Here is a 16807-nt window from a genome sequence, read left to right as displayed (position 1 = left end):
GAGACACTACCTTTATGGAGCACGATGCCAGATTTTTACGGATCACAAGAGTCTCCAGTACCTGCTTAACCAAAGGGACTTAAATTTGAGACAAAGGAGGTGGTTAGAGTTGATTAAGGACTATGATTGCACTATTGAGTACCATCCAGGAAGAGCCAATGTGGTAGCTGATGCACTTAGACGAAAGCCCTCTAGCTCTTTAGCCCATTTGAAGGCAGTTCGAGTTCCTTTACTTTATGAATTGCGATCTACAGGAGTTAATTTGAAGATTGAGAATGGGTCTGGAGCATTGATAGCTAGCTTCTATGTGAGGCCGAATCTCATTGATAAAGTGCGGGAGGCACAAGATGAAGATGAATATCTAAGACAATTAAAAGAAGCAGTGAGTAATGGCACTAGAACAGATTTTATTCTTAGAAGAGATGGAGCCTTAATGTTTGAGAATAGAATATGTGTACCTAATCTTCTGGATATTAAACGAGAAATTTTGGATGAGGCTCATAGTTCTGCGTACGCTATGCATCCCGGCGGGACAAAAATGTACCGAACTTTAAAACCATACTATTCTTGGAGGCCATGTACGCCTCAGGGCAGGCGACCCAGGAGACGGTTGTAAACCCGGAGACACTGGCGCTGAGCCCCTCCGAGGATCCGGTGGTGTTGCCCATGCCGCACCACTCCCACCTTGGCGCCGACGGCCTGCCAGTTGTTCAGGCTGGTGCCACTGTGGAGGGCGGGAAGAAGGGGGCCGCTGCTCCCGCTCCGCAGAAAGAGAGGGTGGTGGCCATCAGGCGTGGCTCACAGAGGGCGGGACAGCCGGCGGGGACCGCCATGGCGCCCGCTGGAAACACACGGGTGCTCCTGCGGAAGCGTCGGCAGAACGACTCTGCCGAGGAGGATGAGGATGAGGATGAAGGTGAGGTCATCCGGAGCCGCCAGCAAAAGAAGGTTCGGCAAGCTCCGCCAAAGGCCTCGGCGGTTTCTGAGAAAGAGGCGGTTGTGAGCGACCTGGACTCCTTCGCCGCCTATGCCGAGTTCATGACCGACAGTGAGCGGGAGTCTCTATTCCATCTCTGCGAGCGGTTGGGCTTTGGCGGCCAAGCGGGGATTTTGCGCCCCACGGCGATTGACAAGTCCCCGTTCAGCTCGGCTTTTGGTCACCTGGCGGTTGGGCTGAACGAAATGTTCGTGGCGGCGTCGAAGCAGCCCCGGATCGAGGTGCAGCTCTGGGAGGAGGTCAAGAGGCTCGAGGGGGAGCTTGCGGATGCCAAGGACAGGCTGGCGGATGTGGAGCGGCGTCTGATGAAGGCTGACTGCGATGTTGCGGACGCTCGCGGCAAGCTGGAAGTCGCCATCCAGCGGGATGTGGAGCGAAATGATCGCGTCTCCAAGCTGGAGCAAGACAGGGCCCTGCTGCAGGAACGGGTAGCCGCTAAGGAGAAGAAGATTGATATCCTGCAGCGGGAGTCTGCCGCCAGGCAAGGGGAGGTGAAGAAACTAGAGGGTGAGGTGGCCCGCCTGAGGGGCGAAGGTAGCCGTGCCACGGCCGCCGCTGTGGAGAAATTTAAACAGTCGGCGGAATATAAAAAGGCGATGAATGACGCGGCGAAGGCGGGCGCCCTGGCCAATGTGGAGATGCTGCGCCAAAAGGGTGCGATTGACTGGGCAAAGGCGTCCCAGCCCGCCGTGGCGCAAGCGCAGACTGTTCCGCCTGTGAAGAATGTCCAGCCAGTGCTGAATGTCCTTGACGCTGGCTCAGGCAGCGGAGAAAATACTGCTCAGCCGGTGAATGGTGCCCTGCGGACTCCTCCCACCTAGTCGGATGTGTCCCGTGCCAGGTTTATGGCAGCGCATACCCGGGCGGATGGGACTATAGAGACTCCTAGTCCCACTGCGCGAGAGCCGGAACAAACAAGCCGAGCGCAGCCGCAGCCGCATGCCGCCGAAGAGGACGCGGAAGCCAACCCTTGAGACGCTGAACTTTCCTCTTTTTGTTTGTTTTTTTTTTTTTTTTTTTTTTTTTTTGTGTAGCCGCTGAGGCTGAATATTGCGTGGAATGTAAAGAATATTTTTGGGTGGGGAGTCCCAGCCCTCAATATACGAAATGAAATTGGAATTTTGGCTAATGATGATATGCTTGTACCGCTAGAGGTCTGACATAGAATTTTCTTTTGCAATCAATGAAACATTAAAGGAATTAAGATTGGTCCAAGTGCACAACGTAGCGGACGTAGTCCGCTGACGATTACTGGCGTTGCCAGTTGCCCTCAGTGCTAGACTTGGTAACAATGGTTTGAATAATTCCTCGTTTCATTGATAACTGACGGATCAGTGTTTACAAAAGTGGGGATGTACCCGCTGGGTAGCTTCCCTTAGCTAAATATTGAACAAAAATTTAGCTAAGTCAAGATGCTCCTGGGTAGTGACATGATTATTTATAGTAATACCGAAGGTGTTCGGTATTCCAAGGGTGGGTAGTTGTGACGCCACCCTTGTCCATTAAGTAGAAGGTGCCAGGGCTAACGACTTCTACTATTTTGTACGGACCTTCCCAAGTTGGGCGGAGTTTTGTCGGCGGCGGAATGACTTCCTTCATTACCCAGTCCCCCAGTTGGAGGTTCCGGGCCTTGACCCTGGCGTTATAGAAACGTGATACCCGCTGCTTATTTTGTAGGTTGTGAAAATGGGCCTTGTGTCGTTTTTCCTCTAGGAGGTCCTTGTCCAGGTTGATGCCGTCACTGTTGGTTGCTGGTTGGTAGCCTTCGATCCTAGCGGTAGGTTGAGTTACCTCAATAGGCAGGACAGCCTCAGTGCCGAACATCATACAAAAAGGAGTTTCACCAGTGGCGGAGGTCGGGGTTGTTCTGATGGCCCATAGTACTTCTGGAAGCTTCTCCGCCCATAAACCCTTGGCGGTGTCGAGCTTCTTTTTTAGCAGCTTCTTGATTATCTTGTTTGCTACTTCGACCTGGCCATTGGTTTGGGGGTGTGCGACAGATTCAAAACTCATCTTGGTGCCAAGATTGGCGGTGAAGGAGATGAGTTCTTTGTTGTTGAATTGTGTGCCGTTGTCCGTAATGATTGTATGTGGGACACCATAGCGGCAGTAAATGTTCTTCCAAAGGAAGTGAATGACTTTGGCGATAGTTATTGCCGTCAGTGGCTCTGCCTCTATCCACTTGCTGTTGTAGTCGACGGCAACGATGATGTACTTGAACTGTCCCTTGGCGGTTTGGAATTTCCCCATCAAGTCGAGGCCCCATGTAGAGTGAACCCATGGACCGATGATGATTGAAAGTGGTTCCGCCGGTGAATGTGGGAGATCAGCAAACTGCTGGCACTTGTGGCAAGATCTTGATACCTGCCGGGCGTCATCACCGAGTGTAGGCCAGAAGTAGCCCTGTCGCATTGTGCGATTGGCCAGGGATCTGGCGCCCGAGTGGTTTCCGCACTCCCCGCCGTGGATTCCCGCCAGCACGACCTTTCCCTCCTCTGGGGTTAAACAGCGGAGGTTGGGGTGAGTGAACCCCTGGCGGTAAAGCTTGCCATTCTGGATATTGTAGCGGGTTGCTCGTCGCTGAAGTTGTCGTGCCTTGACCTTGTCTTCTGGCAATGTCCCGTTGCGCTTGTATTCGATAATCTCGTTCATCCAGCTGGGATTGATATCAATGTTGAAGATCTCCGCCAGGGTTTTTGTGATGCTAGGCTTATCAAGACATTCCACCCTTGTGTCCGCTGGACTTTGGTGTGGTTGGGCGGTAGCCAATCTTGCCAGTGAATCAGCCTGGGCGTTCTTTTCCCTGGGGATTTGTGTGATGGTATGAAATTTGAATTTTTTCAGCAGTGTTTTGACGTACCCCAAATATGCCGCTAACTGCTGGTCCTTGGCTTGGAAGCTGTCGTTGACCTGGTTAACGACTAATTGAGAGTCGCTGAAGATGTTGACGCTGTCAGCACCTGAGTCAATGGCGAGTAGTAGGCCGGCGATGAGTGCCTCGTACTCCGCCATGTTGTTTGAAGCTTTGACGTTGAATTTCAACGCGGACTCCGCGTTCAGTCCCCCGGGTCCTGTTAAGATGACTCCGGCGCCGCTGGCCTTGGCGTTGGCGGAGCCGTCCACATGCAGGTTCCAATCTGACTGTAGGGGAATTGCCTTCCCAACGGTTACCACTTCCGTTCCGGGTACTGTCTCAATACCGGGTTCAGGTTGACGCTTGGTGAGTTCAGCAATGAAGTCCGCCACTGCCTGGCCCTTCATGGCGGTTCTTGGCTTGTATTCTATGTCGAACTCGCTGAGCTCAATGGCCCACTTGCTGAGGCGCCCCGAGTGTTCAAGGTTCTGCATCACTTGCCTCAACGGTTGATTGGTTAACACATGGATCGTGTGAGCCTGGAAGTATTGGCGGAGGCGCCTGGCGGCAACGATAAGTGCGAGGGCCAGTTGCTCCAAGGGAGGATATCTTGATTCTGCTCCGTTCATGCCCCTACCGACGTAGAACACTGGGAGCTCATCCTGGCCTTCCCGCCGGACAATGGCGCAACTTACCGCCGATGTCGAGACCGCTAGGTATATGAATAGTATTTCTCCTTGCACAGGGACAGAAAGGAGAGGGACTGCCGCCAGGTATTCCTTCAGGCCTTGGAACGCCGCCTGACATTCCGGGTTCCAATCGATGACCTTCTTGTGAGTTGCTTTGAGGAGTTTGAAGAATGGGGCACACTTATCAGTGAGTCGAGAGATGAATCGAGAAAGGGCGGTTAACCTACCCTGGAGGCACTGGACGTCCACCTTATACTCGGGGTCCGCCAGGTTAAGGATGGCCTGTACCTTGTCTGGGTTAGCCTCGATGCCTCGCTCGCTGACGATGTATCCCAGGAATTTGCTAGCGGTGACCGCAAAGAAACATTTTTCTGGGTTGAGGCGCATACCATAGGCCAAGAGAATGGCTACGATGACCCTGAGGTTTGCCACATGTCCGCTGGCCTTTATGCGCTTAACTAGCATGTCGTCCACGTAGACCTCGATGATTTTTCCCAGATGCTCAGAGAACATGGCGTTCATCAACCGCTGGTAAGTTGCGCAGGCGTTCTTCAGACCGAAAGGCATTACATTGTAGCAGTATAGGCCTTTGTCAGTGGTGAAGGTGGTGCATTCCTGGTCTCTGGGGTGCATCTTGATCTGATTATATCCGGAGAAAGCGTCCATCATGCTGAGGAGCTCATGACCGGCAGTTGAATCGACTAGCTGATCGATACGAGGTAGCGGGAAACTATCCTTTGGGCATGCCTTGTTGAGATTTTTGAAGTCGACACACATCCGCCACTTGCCGCCGGGCTTTTTGACCATGACCAAATTGGAGATCCACTGGGGATAGATGACTTGGCGGATGAATCCAATGTCCTGGAGTTTGGCGACCTCCTCTCCGATTGCCCGGTATTTTTCCTCATCAAAGGCCCTCCGTTTCTGCTTGATGGGATAAAAGGAGGGTTTGATGGTCAACTTATGAGTGATAATGTCAGGAGAGATACCTAGCATGTCTGCATAGGACCACGTAAAGACGGCTGCGTTATCACGTAGGAATTGAGTGAGTTCTGCCTCCACGTCTGGGTCTAGTTGGGCTCCTATGCGGACTGTCCGCTTAGGGTGTCCGTCTGAGATGCAGATAACCTTCAACGACGTGTCCGGGTTGACCGGTTCCTTTTTTACGTATTTCTCCTCTTCATCCCTAGGATCCTCAAAGATGTTTGGTGGCGGTGCCTCATCACCCACCGTCAGGATTTCATGACGGCGCGCTGACCGCGCTATAGTCGTTGAATAACATTCTGGTGCCAGCTGTTGGCTTCCCCTCGCACAGCCCGTGCCATTAGGTGTGGGGACCTTCATGAGAAGCATGTATCCGGCGATGATGCACTTAAGCTTGTTGAGCACCGGCCGTCCGAGGATGGCATTATACGAGCTGAAACAATCAACGATTATTAATTCTGTATGTACCTCCGCCATACATGGACTAGCGCCAATAGTCAACCGCATGTAGTCAGAACCGAGCGGTTGCGTGACGTCACCGGAGAAGCTGAGCAGTGGCTCATGGTCCTGGAGCAACTTGTTATTCCGCTTGAGGTGGCTGTAGCAACCGCTGAAGATGACGTTGACAGCGGACCGCCGCTATCCACCAATAATCTCCCCACTGAGAATCTGCCAAGAATGGCGTCGACCAAGAAGGGGTCATCATGGGGTAGATGCACCCCGCACTCCTCCTCCTCTGAGAATGTAATAGGTTCCCAACCCGCCTTTGGGAGTTTGGCGGCTCTTTCGTAGCGGATATTGCAGACTTCCTTTGGGTGATTAGCACGTGCATAACGCTTCCTTGCCCTGTGAGACATGCCCGTGATTGGAGCACCGCCGACGATGGTGTTAATGCAGCCCAAGGTCTCTACGTTGGCGATCACAGGTGGCGGTTGGCGCACCTTGAACTGCTCCATCTTGCCTTCACGGTATAAGGTCTCAATGGCCGTTTTCAGTGCGTTGCAGCTGTTGGTATTGTGGCCGCTGTCTTCATGGTACTTGCACCACCTGCCGGTGTTTCTAGGTTTGCCCGTCTTTGGGTATTTTGCTGGGGGTGGTGGTGGGATTTGATCCTTGCACTGATTGTATATTTCCTCGTACGAGGTCGTGAGGACCGTGAACACTGCATACCGCTGAGAAGACTCCGTTTGCTTGTTGCGGTTATCCTCCTGGGTTGGGCGGTTGCCCTTGTTGTGGAATTGGTCCTTCTGCCGCTTGTTCTGGTAGTGGCCCTGTTGCCATTCCCTCTTCTTGTCAGTTGGCGGCGCGGCGGGTGCTTTATTAGCGGTCTCATGCTGACTGGAGGTGGGTTGTGTTGTCTTTGCTGGCGTTGCCGGCGGCGGTGGGGCTTCTCCATATGTAATGAATTCCGCCTGGGCGTGAATGACCGCCTCACTCATGATATGGTCATATGCCGCGTTTGGATGGTTGTAGTTGAGGTGATAGAGGAACGGTCCCTTGAGGAGTCCCTGCTTGAAGGCCGCCGATGCCATTGATTTGTCTAGATCGCGGCACTGAGATGCTGCCGCTCGCCACCTTGTGACGAATGCCTTCAGTGATTCGTCTTCCCCCTGCTTGACGCTGAATAGCTGACTTGTGTTATGATGTCCGGCGGACAATAAGATGAACCGAGAGAGGAAGGTATGTGATAGTGCATGGAATGAGTCAATGGATCCCGGCGGACACTCGAAGAACCAATTCATTGCCTCTCCGTCCAGTGTTTCGCTGAACAAATGGCACAGGGTGGGGTCGTCAAACCCCTTGTTGTTGGTGACCTTCTTGAAGGTGTCCATGTGGACGAAGGGGTCGGACGTGCCGCTGTAGTGTGACATCTTTGGAGTTTTTGCGTACGCCGGTCTGATAGCTTGCAGAATTGCAGCGGTGAAGGGCCCTGGTTTGGATGTGAAAAGTGGACTTTGAGTTGGCGCCGGGGCGCCCGACTCTGCCCGGACCAACCTCTGCTCCAACTGTTGCATTCTCTCCAGAATTTGGGCTGTTGCGTTGCCGGCGGATCCGGCATATATACTCCGCTGGGCCTGCCTACGCCTTGGCGCATGCTGATTGTCCTCAGTTCTTGCCCCAGCTTTCGAGCGGTTGGTGCGCGGCACTGACTCCGCCTCCTGCTCTAACATTAGCTGGGGGACGGGCGGTGGTCCCATCCCCAATAGCTCAGGTGGGTCCAGCGGAACCTGCATCTGTATGACTGGTCCTGGTGCTATTGTGCTAGTGTTGGGTTGACTACGCCTGGTGCTATGTGAATGCTCGCTCTGCGCTGGATTGGCGGCTCTTTCCAACGTCCTTTTCAGGTCATCAAAACGTGATATCAGCGTAGCCACCTGTTTTTGGGCCTCAGTCTTCTCTCTGCGCTCCTCTTCACGCTCTCTGTTTGCCTTGTGAAGGTCTGCTAGTGCCAGCTCGTACATGGCGGCGAGGTCCTGGCCTGGTGGGTGGCTGCTGCCTGGATTTGCATCACCGCCGGGGTTGGTTGGGGTGTTGAATAGTGCGCGGCTAACACCTACCGCTGGATTGGATGGCTGGGGGATGGCGGATTGGTCTGCCTGCTCCTCAGCGTTTCCTCCGCTACCGCTAGTCATGGTAGTTGTGATGGGATGACCTTTTGTTCAAGAATTCCCACAGACGGCGCCAATGTTAATGTCTAAAAGTCCGGCGGTAGCTGAACCTTAGTTAACGCTGATCCGGTGAGCGGATCGATACTTGTGATATTTCCAAAGCCTTCGTTACCTGTCAAGTAAAATACAAAGGGCGTTAGAGGGAGACCGCGCTGGGCGGTCTTCGACTCTCCGATGCCTAAGTTAGTCAATGTATTTATGTTGACAAAGTAACAGGAGGTAAGTATTGAATGCGTAATTAATGAGGGGAGAGGAGAGAACCTTTTATAGGTGAGGAGGAGGTTGATCTTCTCTTTGTTTTCGATGTGGGACTGATAAGCTCCAGTTCTCAGTAACGGAAGCTTCTGATGCCATCTTGGCGCGGCGCGTGGCGGCGTGTCACGAGCCGCACTTAAGAGTTGTGCTATCGTGACATATTGTAAAGGAGATGCCGAGAGGGGCGAACCTTGAGGCAAGAGATGCCGAGAGGGGCGAGCCTTGAGGTAAGGAGATGCCGAGAGGAGTAAGCCTTGGGACAAGGAGAAGTCAAGAGGGGCGAGCCTTGGAAGCCCAAGGACGAGCTTGAAGCTAAAGTGAAGACGAGTGGCATTGTCGTAATTAAGTGGAAGTTCTGGTTCAACGTACTTCGGCTAGGAATTTGGGAAAACTCTAAACACTAGAAATGTCCGGGATGTCGAAAAGAGTTCAATGCACTTGACGGCATGACATTTGGATTTTCTATAAATTAGTTATGGACAATTAGTCTCCTCGGCTATTTTGATGTTTCCTCCTGCCAAGTTCATGTAAGCACGATATGCTCTATAGGGGGAGACATGGTGTCAAGCTCTCCACCACCCCCGGTGCTGGCCTTCATGGGGCACTAAGTGAGCTTCTCCCGGGCACCCGTGGGGGCCTAGGGGACCGGGCATGTGTCGTCAGAAAGGGGCGGCATATGTTTCCACGAGTCAGGAAGTCTCGTGGACGGTATTGGCCGAAAGGCTGATATTGCGGGTCGACGTCGGGGACGAGGTTCGGATGAGGGTGATCCTTATGCCATCGGCGTTAGACAAACATGTGGGCTTACGGAAGATATGTCGGGACCTCGTGGTGCTCATTGGCCACAGAGCAAGCGACGTGGGCATGTGTTAGGGTTCGACCTTGCCCAAAGCAAAGTGATGCCAGCAAGCACAGGAGGGGCGACCCCGTGCTAGACTGAAGGAAGCTTAAGAGGGGCATCAAGGATGAGTTACTCACTCGAGCGGCGTGCCAACAAGCAAGACGGCATGCCCTCTTGAGGATTGCCCTACGGGCTGGAATATGCCTTGGAGCCATGACAGTCATCAAGAAGAGAACATGGTAGCCTTGTTAGATGGAAAAGGCCACAAGGCCTCGATGGCTTGTCAGGTTGGTACTCAAGGCTTGAGTAGACAGGCAAGTGTTACCCATGAGCCGAGTGGGCTGTCTAGGTGATGCCCATGAGGCAAAGTATGAGGGCATGTGTTGCCCAAGAGCCAAGTGGGTTGCACGAGGGATACTCACGAGGCAAGATACGACGGCAGGTGATGTCCATGAGCCGAGTGAGTTACACAAGTGATGCTCATGAAGTGCAGGATGAAAACAAGTGTTGCCTATGGGTTCATTGGGTTGTGCCAGTGATGCCATAAGACGAAGTAAGTGGGCATGTGCTGTCAAGTAAGGTGCGTAAGTGATGCGCACAAGGTCAAAGTACGCGGGCATGGGTTGCCCTTGAGCTGAAGACTGAGTGGGTCGCATAAGTGGCGCCCATGAGGTGAAATATGCAAGACATCTGTTGTCTTGGAGCTGAGCGGGTGGTGCGAGAGATGCCCGCGAAGTGAGGAAGGTGTGCAAGCTACTAAGGAATGACTCAAGGAAGAAATGTGAATGCCAACTTAGTCTCGGTACACGGTCATGCTACTTGCTATCGATGTGCGGGATGCACGCGGGTCAGTAATAGGCTGGCGCAAGCCGAGATGACATGAAAGCCTATCGGTTGGGCGAGTGTCTTGGAAGACAACCACGACACAAGGAAGCGATCGGTTAGTCACAAGATGTGAGACTCCTGTGTGAGTAGCTTTCGTTGGTAAACCTCAACAAGTAAGAGGATGATGTCGAAGGGGGTCAAGTTGACAAGAGAAGCACACAGAAAGAAAAAGAAAAATGGAGTATCAAGGAAGTAAGGAAGATAGGCTGGCCTCGGTTTTGAGGAACCTTGGCGCCTCACGGGCTAATTCCGCTGCGTATGAAGTCGGCTCGTGACACGGCGCGTCGCCGCCGATCTGGAGGTGATCCGACGTTGGGGCTGTAGCCCGCCTGGCGGTGTGTCTGCATGTCATTCCTTTGGTTGGAATTAATACCTTTGGCGGTACAATGAGCGTAGCCCATTAGAGCTAATTATGCTTGCAAATGTACATGTATGTACAGTTATCAATGCCTTAACGATCATAATTTTGGATGAAAATTTGCAGAGACGATCTATACACTAGTACCTAAAAACTGAACGGTCGAGATGTGGATATGCGACCGAAAAGTGACCCAAAACTCGAACTTCACACGTTAATTTTCAAAGCGGAGCTCCGCTCTGGATAGGATCTATATATATATATATGTTTATTAGAGGAGATAACCATTCTTAAGTAAAATTCACATACTATGAATATCACAACCGCGATCATATTCATACCATGATCATGTACAAACAACAAGAATATCACATACTATGGCCCATCCATTTATAAATCAATTCATTTCTATGAATAGAAAAATCTTCCGGATATAGAGCACAATATAAGAAACAAGACTTCGATTGCTTACTAGCAAGATTGTCATAACTGAACGTAAGAAGATGGAAGACTTTCTGTTCCATATCTTCAAATTTTGCAGCAGAGGTCCTCAAATCACGATGGGATTTTCTCCAATCACCTGCTGTCTTCCTACAAGACATGTCGCTACCGACAATGATGAGGGCGAGAGGCAATCCGGCACACTCTTTAGCAACAGATTCAGCCAAGCCAGGAATATCTGGATAAAGAGAAAGTATGTCTTCCACTTTGTTAACGTTCTGCTTGAACAAACTCCATGCGTCCTCCCATGGCAAACACATTACTTTATGCTTCTTGCCACCCATTTGGGTGCACACCCCCTCAACACTAGTAGTGAATATGACTTTGCTGTTTGTAATATGAGGATCAGGTACTCCAACTTTTTTCAGATCAATGGGCCTCCACACATCATCCAAAAGCAACACAAACTTTTTACCTCTCAAAGCAGATCGGATTATTGAATCCATATGCTGGTGTACTTCAGTGCAGGTGAGAAAGAGAGAGAGCTAGGTGCCAATAACTCAATTTATCAAAAATTTCTGTAAACTTTTTTAGACAAGAAACAAGAAAAGTTAATGCAAATAACTCAATTCATCAATATGGCCGGGGTTACGTACTTCTTTTCCCTTTATTTATCGACATTCACGGTGGAGTATTGGAGACGGTAAATTTGTTTTATTTTGGTCAGATAAGTGGTTGGATAATGCGATCATTGATAAACTTCAAATGACCAATCTCTCAAAGTATTTCAAGACTTTGGTAGCTTCAATTCTTTTATTTCGGAGCAACGTACAATGGACCTTCCCCGTCAGGTTTCACACTGCCTTCCCTGATCTAGTTCATGAAATTATGAAAATTCCTCTTCCTATAGTTGCTGAGCGTGATGTTCTCTTTTGGGAAGACTCGAGTTCTGGTATTCTTTCATTCTCGAATGCTTATGAGTTGATTAGGCCTCACTTTGAGGAGCAAAATTGGGTCTTCAAAATATGGGGAGCTCCTATTCCTCCTCGTCTATCTATGCTCGCATGGTGTCTTCTTCATAATAAATTACCTGCAGATGATCAGCTTCATAGGCGTGGTGTCCCCGTGGTCTCGGTTTGTCAACTATTGCACATTTGGTCATGAGGAAACACTGACTTATCTCTTTGTCACCTATGCTTTTGCGCAACACATCTGGCAATGGCTTGCTTACTGTTTTGGTACCTCTCTCCCATCCTCAGGTATGCTTACTGATCTTTGGGATTCATTTACTAGTAAAGTTTTCTCTTCTCAATTAATTGATGAATATTTGGACTGGCAGTGGTCTCTGTTCACTTATGGCTATTTGGAAGACTAGAAACAAGTTGAGATTTCAGAACAAACAGCCATCTCTTATGAAAATTTTGCGTTCTAGTACTAAAGCTTAGATTCGTTTTATTGCCCCACACATGCCTGGACACTACAGGGATCTTGGATAGTAAGTTACTTATGGGGCTAGGTGTTATTCCAGTGTCAAAAATTAGGCCAGTTCCCTAACTGGCATGGTTCTTTGGCATCCTCCTCCTTTTCCATGGTTGAAGCTTAATAGTGATGGCCTTGCTAAAGGAAATCCAGGCCCTGCTACATGTGGTGGTGTTTTTCGAGATTGTTTTGGGCGCGCAATTCATTGGAGGTTTTTGCACAGGACTAGATCAACAAAGTGCATTCTTCTTTGAGTTAATGGCAATCATTATTGGTGTTGAATTTGCTTACCAATTGGGATGACATCATATTTGTCTTGAAAGTGATTCAACTAGTGTCCTGGCATGTATCTCCTTCTCTTCTTTTATTCCACCATGGCCGTTGCGAATCCTTTGGGTGAATTGTCTAGAAAGAATTTGTGTCATGAACTTCTTTTGCTCACATATTCTTCGTGAGGGTAACACAGCGGCTGATAAAATTACGAGCTTGAGCTTGACATCCACATCACTGGTTTGGTATGCTACTCCTCCATCTGAGCTTCTCCCTTTGTTATATACAGATGCCATGGGTTTCCCAGATCACATGGCAGCTTATTTGGAATTTTATCATAGTTTTAACATGTCTATTCATGATACTTGGGCGTGCTACTTATACCATTGGTTGATGTTATTGGGAGATGGTCTACATTTGATTGTTTTTTCTCTGGACACCCACATTTCACTCTATCACTTGCTGCTTTGCATTGGATGCACTGGGAAGTATGCAGTTGTTATGGTTGTATACCTAATGTTAATGGGAGAGGATCCTCTCCTGAGCAAGCTAATCACCTGAGCTTTCTGTCAGATGACGACACGTGTCCATTGTTTGATCTAATGGCCTAAAATTCTTCCTATTATTTCCCTTCTCTTTTCCTTCCTTCCTCTCTCCTGTTCTTCTTTTCCTTCTCTTCTTTCACTTGCACAATCCGAAGAGGCCAAGAGTGTTGGTCTTCGTTCCTTTAAGCTCAGTCTGCAAATACTCCAAGCAGTATATCCCACCTACGAACTACAACCTAATCAACCTTCTACCCTCAACCACAAAACCAACACTCTTCAATTGAATAGTCACCAAGATCAAACCACAAAACCCATAAACCATATCCGCATTCAAATCAATCCATAAACCACACCTCCTGGTCTTTCAAAACCACCACCCAAACTCTCCCCAATTAAAGCTTCTCCAATCCAAACAGTTAACAGATATATACAAAAACAAGTATTTTTCTGCTATCAAGCAAGAATCTCACGTAGATTTCAAGAAATTGCTAGAAAATAAAAAATCCTCATATCTTGGACGAAAATCTCAGCTCTTGAATGAGCCACGCATTGAAGTACCTCTGTAAATTAAGATTAAGCATTGAAACGATACCCATAAACGATTTTGGTCTTAATTTAAACGATACCCAATTGGCAATTGCTTTTTGTTGATGTTTTAACTGATGCCCATATGGTAGAAACGATGCAAGATGATGGTTGGGGTAGTTGATGGCGGTGGTGACGATGGGCTGGGTTGGGAGTGGTTGTCGTCGCCGATAAATGGATGAATGAAGAGAGAGAGAGAGAAAAGGGAGAGAGAGTCCAAGTCTGCTTCGTATCTGAGTTTTGATTCAAAAAAAAAAATTTGAGTTCAAGCAATAGCAACCATTAGATGTAGTTTTATACACGTGGCATCTTGTCATCAAAAGCTCAGGAAGCTCAGGTGATTAGCTTGCTCAGGAGAGGATCCTCTCCCAATGTTAATTGCACCCTTAAGGGTACTATGTTGATTTGGGAAGGCTAGGTTGGAGTTGGTTTTGGTTCTACTTGCTTTCCATCAGGTGCTTTTACAAAGCAATAACCACTGCTCCAATTGGACTTGCTTTTGTCTAATTTTCCTTTGTATTTGTACAAGAGATGAAGGGTACCTTTAACGGTTCTCCTACTCTCTTTTTCTTTTTAGAAAATTACATAGTAGCATATGACCAAAGATGTTAACACATAAAACCCACTTTCAAAAAGATTTATACCAATAAGGACATGAGCCCAGGCCCAAAAGCTAAATGATACAAGCCTGACTCCCAATTTTAATGAAAAATGACCAAAATACTCGAGTTTCATCATAATTTACGGGCATTGCCATTGACCAAAATACTCGAGTTTCATTTCCAGGTCCTGGACAAGATCCTTGTCTTGGCCTTCGCTGATGCATCCGTCTCTGCTCAGGAGGGTTCTCTGACACTATATATATGAAGAGTTCTCACTATCACTGTTCAGCTTTTGCGGGAGTCCTTTGGAGACTTCTTCTCGTGTTGGGTAATGAAGTAGAGGTCTTCTCTTTCTTAATTGGTCTTTCACTGATGATTCTTTGAAAGCTTCCCATATCTGCCATGGGTTCTTATTCTCCATAAAGATCGCAGAAAGGAACAAGCCCTTGGTGAAAGCCTTCTCCATCGAGTTTGGGACGAAGATAATGAACAAGTAGTTATTCTGCGTCAGCCATTAGGCCTAAACTTGGAGCTCGGAGGAGGATCATCGTGAACTGCCATGGATTTTTTTGTACATAAGGATACGAAGCGTTTGTGCTTTGTTTCTTGTCTTCTTGAATAGTTTCTAATTTCTGCTCTGAAGATTGATAGTGAGAACTCTTCATATATATAGCACCGTGGTATCTGCATATGTGAGATTCCAGTGGAGCATATCGATGGATTTGTTTGATTTGTTATTTCATTACTACAATATTGGTCTGGGCGGAATGATGTGCATGTGGCTTTTCTTTGAGGGATTGGTTTTGTTGGATCTTTGGTTTACCAGATTGTATTATTTCCTTAGAGTAACTTGGCTCTCAGAAAGGGAAAAAAAAAAAAACATGCACGATCTGTTTGGGAGCTTGGCCTTGGGGTGGGTTATAGGAATCACACGCATTGCTCATTAATGTATGTCTTTTCGTGCTCTTTAGCAATTTCTTGGCTCTGGAATAAGCAAAATAAGGTGTACAAACAGAGTAGTTTTGGTGGGTAGGCTAGGAACTCATGCACATTAGGTGTTCGATGAAAGTCCTCAATGAGGTTGTTGTTATACAAAACCCTTTTGTTTTTGCATATTGATTACTATTACTAATAGCTATTGGTTTGACTAATTGCTACTGGTTTGGTAATATTGCTGTGGGAATAATGAGATTTTCTATATTTTCAATTTCATTCATGGATTGACAGATCTAATTGCTACTGCTACTGTTCCTGCTTCTGCTCCTGCTCGTGCTAATGCTCCTGCTCCTACTACTGCTAATGCTTCTGCTCTTGCCCTGCTACTGCTACTACTATTGCTCCTGTTACTGCTGCTGCTCCTGCTCCTGCAAAAGAAGCTGCTACTGAACCAAAGACATGTTTAGCAATAAAGAAGAAAAAGAAGTTTGACGAAGAGCTTTGAGATTCTCTCTCTTAGCAGAGTGTTAAAGGAAGAGTGTTTTTTTTTTTTTTTTTTTTTTTTTTTTCTGAGAAGTAACATAAATGGATTATTCTTAGGAAAAAAAATAACATAAAGAGATTATTCTAAAAAAAAAAAAAGTAATATAAAGGGATTAAAACAAAAGAATTAGTTAAGGATAAAAAAGTAAATTAACTCATGACATGTGGCAAGTAGAGAGCAGGATTGGACGAGTGCAGTAGCAGAACTGGACGAGTATGAGTGCAGAGAGTGCAGTAGCGGGATTAGACGAGTGCAGTAGCAGGATTAGGGGATGACAAGTGCAGTAGCAGAACTGGACGAGTATAAGTGCAGCGAGTGCAGTAGCAGGATTGGATGAGTTCAGTAGCAGGATTAGACTGTGAGATGAGAGTAGTAGGAGAGTGAGGTTTTCTGAAGTAATATAAAGGAATTATTCTCAAGGAAAAAAAAAAGTAAGATAAACTGATTATTCTCAGAAGAAAAAAAAAGTAACATAAAGGGATTATTCTTAGAAAAAAAAAGTAACATAAATGGATTATTCTCAGAAAAAAGTAACATAAGGGGATTAAAAGTCAAAAGAAGTAGTTAAGGGTAAAAAAGTAAATTAACTCATGACATGTGGCAAATGGAGAGCAAATTGTCCTTATTTGTAAGATTTAATCCTTAGAGCAAGTCAACCAGTTGAGGTTGGCTGGTCAAGACTATTCAATGCTTTTTGCCTTTCATTTCCACCTTTTTTCTTGACCAGTCAGATACTGTTCACAAAAAGTCACTCTGGGTCACTTTCTGGGTCAATTTCTTGACCTGCCAACTGACATTTTCTGATTTTTTGTGAACAGTATCTGACTGGTCAAGAAAAATGATGGAAATGAAAGGGAAAAAGCAGTGAATAGT

General features: G+C 47.8%; 1 protein-coding gene across 1 annotated transcript; it reads right to left on the bottom strand.

The window, feature by feature from the left end:
* Nucleotides 1-10900: 10900 nt before the first annotated feature.
* Nucleotides 10901-11479, bottom strand: LOC133728576 (probable disease resistance protein At5g63020). The gene has a single exon (XM_062155990.1). The coding sequence runs from the start codon at nucleotides 11477-11479 to the stop codon at nucleotides 10901-10903; it is 579 nt and encodes a 192-aa protein (XP_062011974.1).
* Nucleotides 11480-16807: the final 5328 nt, after the last annotated feature.

Source organism: Rosa rugosa, chromosome 1 (assembly GCF_958449725.1).
Source record: "Rosa rugosa chromosome 1, drRosRugo1.1, whole genome shotgun sequence".
Classification (NCBI taxonomy): domain Eukaryota; kingdom Viridiplantae; phylum Streptophyta; class Magnoliopsida; order Rosales; family Rosaceae; genus Rosa; species Rosa rugosa.
Note: the sequence above shows the minus strand (reverse complement) of the source record. Positions and strands in the feature narration are given on the sequence as shown.